Source organism: Arachis ipaensis, chromosome B02 (assembly GCF_000816755.2).
Source record: "Arachis ipaensis cultivar K30076 chromosome B02, Araip1.1, whole genome shotgun sequence".
Lineage (NCBI taxonomy): Eukaryota > Viridiplantae > Streptophyta > Magnoliopsida > Fabales > Fabaceae > Arachis > Arachis ipaensis.
The window spans coordinates 107,622,509-107,630,037 of NC_029786.2; the positions used below are offsets into that span (position 1 = coordinate 107,622,509).

Here is a 7,529-nt window from a genome sequence, read left to right on the forward strand (position 1 = left end):
TAGCTAAATTTTATATTCCAAAAAAAAAAAAAAAACTGAAGTTTATATGCAACCAAGCCAAGGGATTTTTTGCTCTTTTCCTTTGTCACTCTTTTTATTTGTCAAATTATGTAATTGGGAATCATATTGGTACTAATAATAGCTTTTTGCCATTTTTGACATGCATGTACATATTATAACTATAAATGTTAGGTAGGACATTCTATGGTCCTACATAGCATGCATGTCTTTTATTTTTCAATCCTACTTTTTATCACTACTTTTTATTTTCTTTTATTGTCACCCACTATCAATTTGCTTTTTGTTTTTAAAGGCTTTTAAAATAATGAATAGTCAAATCATGTTTCTTGTTGATACGTGTATAAACATTTTTTTTTCCACACATAAAATCTATCACTATAAACATTCACAATGATAAAAACACTAACCAATTTCTCTGTAACTTGGATTTCATACTATAAGATAACATTAAAGTTCTCACAGGTTGAGATGACATAGGAACATAACTTTTTTTTCTTAAACATTTACTTAGAAGCTACCATCTATATAAGCTTAGAGGAGAAAATCCTAAACCAAGACTATAATAACCACTATTATCCTAACAAGATAATTGAGTGGCTCAAACTCAACTAACAAAAGTATCATCAGTATAAAGTCATGGTGCTATATTGGGTATTGGAGATGCATTAGGGGACATAAGATCACCCACTAGCATGTAAGAAGAAGGTGAAGGTGGAAATTTTGGAGAAAGGTTAAGCATTTCCAATGCTTGTAACCTAAGCTCAACAGGGTAATCATTGACACAACCAATTCTAGGACCAGCACCAGTTGACCATTTACTTGAAAGTTGATGACCTAATTGGTAGGACTTTGAGGCCTTCTTGGAATTTATCCTTTGCAATATCGAAGTCTTTGGTACCTCAGCTCTTGGACTCTGAAGACCACCTGAGAGAGTTCTCATGTAGCTAGGTGTCGGTGTTGGTGCCGGTGCCGGTTCAGGTTGAGGATCTTCCTGTTCCTTATCTGAGGATGGGGTGGTCTCCACCTCCTTGGAAATTTCGGGTTCAGAAGAAAACACGTTGCCATTGGTTGGAACTTCGGTTATTACTTCGCTTTCGATAGGCTTGTCCTCATACATATCGCTATCTTCATTTGGCTTACGGATCTATTAACAATAAAAAAATACAAGCCTCAATCAATAACTGTATTTGGTTCTACTTATGTAGAATCGGTTAGTTAAAACTGATTTGATGTTAAATTGATTTATGTTCAGTAGTTCCTCAAAAGTGACTCTAACAGAATGTAAAATGTTTGACTCTAGGAGTGAACAATGCAAAATCAATTTTCTGTGACATTAAACATCATTTTGCAAATATAAGGCCAAAAGTTTCAAGTTGAACAAAGAACAGATGAAGATCAAGACTAGAAAAGCATCTTTGGGCCTAAAGTTTTCTACAGACCAGATTTTGACAAAGGACCACCATAATGATTGGAGTATAGATGAAAGGAAATGTATCAATGCTAATGAAATACCTCAACTTCATCAAGATTGACCCCATTTTCTTTGAGATACGATAAGAAACTATTGAGGCTGTCATCTGTTGGCCGGTAGTGTCCACTATATGCAGATATGGACTGAAAAAGTCAAAGCCATTGAGAATCAGACATTTTTCAAGCACATAATAATAATAATAATAAGTATATCAATGTGATTCAATGCACATAAACCACATATATTCTTCCAAAAAATGGACATTTTTCAATGCACAAAAGAAATTGGAATAAGCAAAAGCGTACCAATGTAACTCGGTGTACATTAACCAAATATTGTAATTAAAAGATAAATAAAAAGAAAAAAGAAAATGCTTCCTACTATCTCTTTAAGGCTATTCATGAAGGTAGGGCCATATTTTTAGAAGAGGTTAGCACAACCGATTTAATCATGCAACATATTAAATCAACAAGACAACAAGTATACCTTTAGAACCCCATTCTCAACTTCCAATCTTCCGGCAGCTACGGTAGCTCCGCCAGCCAGAAAGGAAGAATGATGGAACAACCCTTTCTTTTTCTGTGGGTTACTACAATGTGTCAGTATGCTGGGCGGAATGAAATTCTGAAAACTTTGAAATCTTTGAACTGTTAATTGGTCTTGACTTATTACCTTTCCTGCATAAAGTTTCTTAGACGTACTCATTACAAATATCCACTTGGCAACTTCGGTGTCTTCATATGTATGAAGAAAATCTCCAGTTTGTTTGTGGATAATTTGCCCATCGCAGACAATGTACTCGTAGTGCTCTCTCTCTTGCTGATTTAGGAAAATTTTAAGGATCAACAGGTCAGAAAATCAGGAACAAGCCGCTACTTTTGAAATAATGCAATACACATCAACATCATCAAAGTCAACTACAATAATGAATACCCTTCTGTTCCCTTTTATCTGTCTCAATGTCATGATATAATTTGTATCCAAATATGTCGATCTAAAGGTGGATGAAATTCACGATGACGGATAAAAGGAATCAAAGGGGATATATAAAAAGAAAGTATTGAGTTTAATTAGATGATGAACATACAGGTCCAAGATACTTAATGCATTGTTTTCGGAGCTTTGATCGAGAGCATTGCTCAAGATCAAGGTTTTTCCCATTTCCTAAATCCAACCTGCAGAATGAGGATAAAGATTTCAGCAATAAAACTAATTATACATCATTCTCATGTTAGCATAGTAATGCCTTAATGCATTTATAACAAGCTACACCTTTTGTAACAAGAGATAGAAAACAGAACCAAATGTTCCAATTACATGTACCTTTATAGTTAGCTGATCCAGCTTAGATTTTTCAAAATCATTTTGTGTAGTTCAGGTAAACATTTATAGGCTAAAGTCATGAAAGAGTAATACAGAACCAACCCCAGCAATAGTCAAATGCAAAAGCACCATCAATATTGAGAAAGTAATCAACTAATCACCCATTATGAACAGCATTAGCAATTAAATTTTTTTTTTTTAAATGTCATCTTCACACATTCCAAGTCAAAGTCACACACAAACCAACCCACTATGGTTTCAGCCAAATCTCAGAGAAAAAGTAAAGGGCTTTCCTTGAAGAGATAAAAATAAATTGGCAAAAAAAAAAAAGGTAAATTAAATAAATAAGTCTCACCAATAGAAGAATGGCTGACCAGAATCCGTTTTACACCATTCTTCATAATAGTAATGCAAGTTGTGTCCATAACGATGGCGTGGATCAATCTACAGTTCAAATAATTAACACTAGTTAATTAATTAATTAGAATTAAGAAATATACTAATAAGAGCATGTTGGTCAAACAAACTTAAGTAACACAGAATTATCAATTAAATAAATAAATAAATAACTACTACAACCACTACACCCTACTATAACAACAATAAAATAAAATAAAATAAATTGGGAGAGTATTGCATAACTCACAGCTTCAATCCAATGCTGAAAAGCCAACTTTTGAGCTTGGGCGTCTAAGGACAAACCTTTACCCACCTGTCAAAAGAAAACAAAGAAAAAAGGGTCCATATTTTTCTTCAGAATCAAGCTCAAAACTTGGTCCTTCAATTCATTTTTCCAAAACCATAATCAATAATCAATCATAAATATCCGTATAGCATGGTATATATACCGTACAACTCCAAGTATTCATATACACACATCTCATCACTATTGAGTACTATTGATCATGTTAGTGTTACATTATAGTATTGGAAAGTTTTCAAATGTACTGTCGTAGCGGTATTACAGTGATTTTTAACCGTTGATCTTAATTATATATATATTATATATATTTTTTATAATTAAGATCAACGTTTAAAAATCAGTGAAACACCGGTACGACTGTACACTTGAAAATTTTTCCTGTAGTATTATACACATATATACATATACATAAAACATAATCACGTAACAGAAACAAAACACAGTATGTTAAATACGGCAAAAAAATGAAACAAAACAAACACTTAATCAAAGGCTTCATTTTTCAGACTCAGTTTCAGAGAGAGAAGAGTGTTGAATGAAAACCTTGGAAGCGTTGAGACGAACACGGCTCCAGCGAGAAACAGCGCTTTCAGGCAAATTGAAGAACGAAATCGTGCTATGATTTAGCCGCACAAAATCTATCGCTTGCCACCTTTAAAAAGTTCAAACACAAATAATAATAATTAAAATAAAAAATTTGATTTTTTTTTTTCTTTTTTATAAGGTTTGAGAATGAGTTGCATGAAGGAATGAAAAAATTGAAAATTGATAGATTGAGGTTGAGGAGGCGCCAGCGCACCAGAGCTCTTCGGCGACGACGGCGGAATCGGCCAAGCGGCGGCGAGTACGGTAGCTGCGGTAAATCTTCTGGACTCTGAGAGCAGCGCGTGAAGGCGCGTGAGGATCGACATTGGGAGAGAGTTGCGAGTAATCGGAGGAGGACGTTAATCGAAAATCTCCGAAGGAGAATGGTTCAAAAGCAGAGAGCGTATCAACCTCCATTATTCTCTGAAATTATTATTACTATTATTATGAGTCTGTTTGAGAGAAAGAGAGAGAGTGTGATGTAGAAATGAAAATAAATGAATGAATGTGAAGAAGAAAAAGATTCACGTGGCAGTTATATATTATTTGCTGTTTGGGGGTTACACATTACTTAATTTTATCCATTTTCCTATTTTCTTTTTTTCTTACAACGCGCTTTTACCTTCTTACTATTATCTCTTCTTCCACCAGCCGCTTCTATCTTTCTTTAACTTTTTTTTTTTAAAGAAAAAATAAATTTGTCAAAGGATAACAGATAACAGTAAATATATTAGTNATCAATTAAACAAAATCTTAACAAGTAAAAAAATATATATAAAAAGCTATTGTTTTTAAATAGCATCACAAAATGTTACAATTTTTTTTTTCACTATATCTCTCAACTTGATAAATTAAGAACTAATTCATCGCACATCTGAATTTTAAGATAGTATTTGGTGGAGGGAGACTGAGAGACAGAGAAAGAGACATGAATTGAAATAAATCTCAGTATTCTATTTGGTACAAAATGGAAGACAGAAATTGAAACAAAAATAAAACTCTAATTTAATTTGCACAAAGGGTAAAATTGGAATTAATTAATTGAAATAAAAGTATTTTAGATATAAAATGTTATTAAAGTTTCATCTCCATCTCTAAAAATTTCAATCCCCTGTATCCCTACTTTTTGAAGGTACTGAAATACTGAAATTTTAGAGACAGAGACAGAAATTTTAGTACCAGTCTCTGAACTAACAAACACGATACTGAATCTCAGTCTCTCAGTCTCTATCTCAGTACCTCAAAACAAACGGCTACCTAAGAGTGTCAATGATTTGCTGCATGTAAAAGACAGAATTTGAGTTCTCAACACTTACTTAAACGAACCAATTAGCTGATTACTCGACCAACCTAAATTAGTTACAAAATGTTACAATTAGATTGGACGAATTACAGCTCAACAAATTATAATTAAAATCGTTATGTATCGTTTTCAAAAAGTTCAAAGAAGATTAGAAAAGTAGAAGATAAGAGAAATTCAAACATTTAGTTTATTTTGTATCATGATTAATTAGGAAAAGATTCTCCACATGCGTCCATACATGATGAGTAAATAGTAAATACATAACAAATGTTTTTTTTTTAAATTATTGGGCAGCCATATTTAATTTGTTACCATCAATTATAAACAATTGTTCAATTTTAATTGTATCCTTAGTTATCCATCACTTGGGGGTATATAATATGCACTAGTTTCAATTTTAATAATATGACTGCATCCTTGGTTTTTCTAAATTTTTATGTGATGTACTTAGCATTTAAATATACAAATACATCATTACCTTTATACTTGTATATAGTAGATTGAATTATTAAAATTTGAATAATTTTTGTTGAAAATTATTAGTGTTATTTCACAAATAGTAGCACTAAGACAAATACATGACACTAGCTAGTAGCATATTCTCACACCAGGAACTTGACGGTATTATTATATTATATGCTACTCCTCCAAATATGATAGTTGAATTTTAATGTATATCTAATATAATATTTATTTATTTTTTTATTTTTTGAGATACGCGAATTATATACGAATACCTACACAAAATCTACAGTCTAATCGAATCCAATCCAATAATTTTACCGATCGAATTTATATCCACAATTTTCGAACTAAATTTAAATAAACACCACAAATATACGGATCAAATCCGATCCATAAACACCTAACATAAATACTATATACTTTCTTTCTTTTGTCATACACTAAATTGACTGAGAAATAATGTCTATTGAATGCGTCCCAACCTTATCCCCCACAGTGTTCCCATTATTTGTTTTCTGTCCATTTTATTGAGACAACTCACCATTAAAATTTAATTTTAACGAGTATGTCGGTTTGCTAAATATTTGTTTTTATACCATCATCTAGTCTTTTAATCAAGAAATTAGGAATTAAATTTATATTTTGAATATAAAGGTCAAGAATACCATGTGATCAGTTGTTTGTCCTTAAGTGAATAATTCATGGTAAAAAAATAAAAATCACTATATATATTTGACGATTAATATTTCACATTCGTTAACCTTTTTCCATTGCCATATATAATTTCTATGTTAATTTAGTGGTATATCACAAGTTCCATACATTAGGAAGATTTTCAAGTGTATCGTCATATCGGTGTATCAATAATTTTTAACTGTTGATCTTAATTATATATATTATATACATTTTTTATAATTAATATCAACAGTAAAAAATAACTGAAATACGTACATTTAAAAATTTTCCCATACATTTACACTCAATATTAATATACGTACTATAAGGTACACTATACAATGTAACACGTGAATTCCGTGGTTATAGTCAAATTATTTGTGCTGCGTTTTTCTTACCATTAATTTCCCATTAATTACGTTGCACCTTCTTCGTTAGTTCTTCCTCAATTAAAAGACAAAAATAATAAAGGAAATTATATGGTACAGATCTAAATCTGTACAGATTTAAAGATTTATTTACTTAAACCACACTTTTTAAAGTCACACTTTTCACTTAAAACCGTAGCTCTTCACAAAGAAAAGCGTCACCTAATGGAAAAAAGTAAATTAGAAGATTTAAGAGAAGAAATAATTAAGTTATCAAAATTAATAGATCAAAAATTAATGATTTTAACTAATGTTAACTGTAATGACACCGAATTCTTAAAATCAATACAAAATGATTTTTCTCAAAATCTTTATTTTACTATAAGCTTTATTGAAGGACTTCAAACATTGTCAGCAAATAAGGACACAGATCCAATCCCTCAAGAAGGCCGTCGAAGCAATGAAATCAACACAACAACCAAAACCATCAGAGCTCAGCCAGCTAAGCGTGGTGGACAAATCAGGTGAAGAAACAATTCCAGAAAATAAAACAATTGCTGAAATTATCAAAAAATCTACCCAAGATAAAAAATATTATGTAATTTATAATGGCCC

General features: G+C 31.5%; 1 protein-coding gene across 4 annotated transcripts; it reads right to left on the bottom strand.

Annotated features, from left to right (window-relative positions):
- On the bottom strand, window positions 413-4,631 carry LOC107626403 (IQ domain-containing protein IQM3). 4 transcript variants are annotated; one of them, XM_016329276.2, is made up of 9 exons: window positions 4,318-4,630; window positions 4,062-4,170; window positions 3,462-3,527; window positions 3,171-3,259; window positions 2,580-2,667; window positions 2,165-2,311; window positions 1,979-2,071; window positions 1,534-1,635; window positions 413-1,165 (listed from the first exon to the last, which is right to left on the bottom strand). In XM_016329276.2, the coding sequence occupies exons 1-9, from the start codon at window positions 4,518-4,520 to the stop codon at window positions 656-658; spliced, it is 1,407 nt and encodes a 468-aa protein (XP_016184762.1). In that variant the 5' UTR covers window positions 4,521-4,630; the 3' UTR covers window positions 413-655. The 4 variants fall into 4 exon arrangements, with proteins under 4 accessions (XP_016184762.1, XP_020972373.1, XP_020972372.1 ...); XM_021116714.1 differs by lacking the exon at window positions 1,534-1,635 and having other exon boundaries at window positions 4,318-4,631; XM_021116713.1 differs by lacking the exon at window positions 1,979-2,071.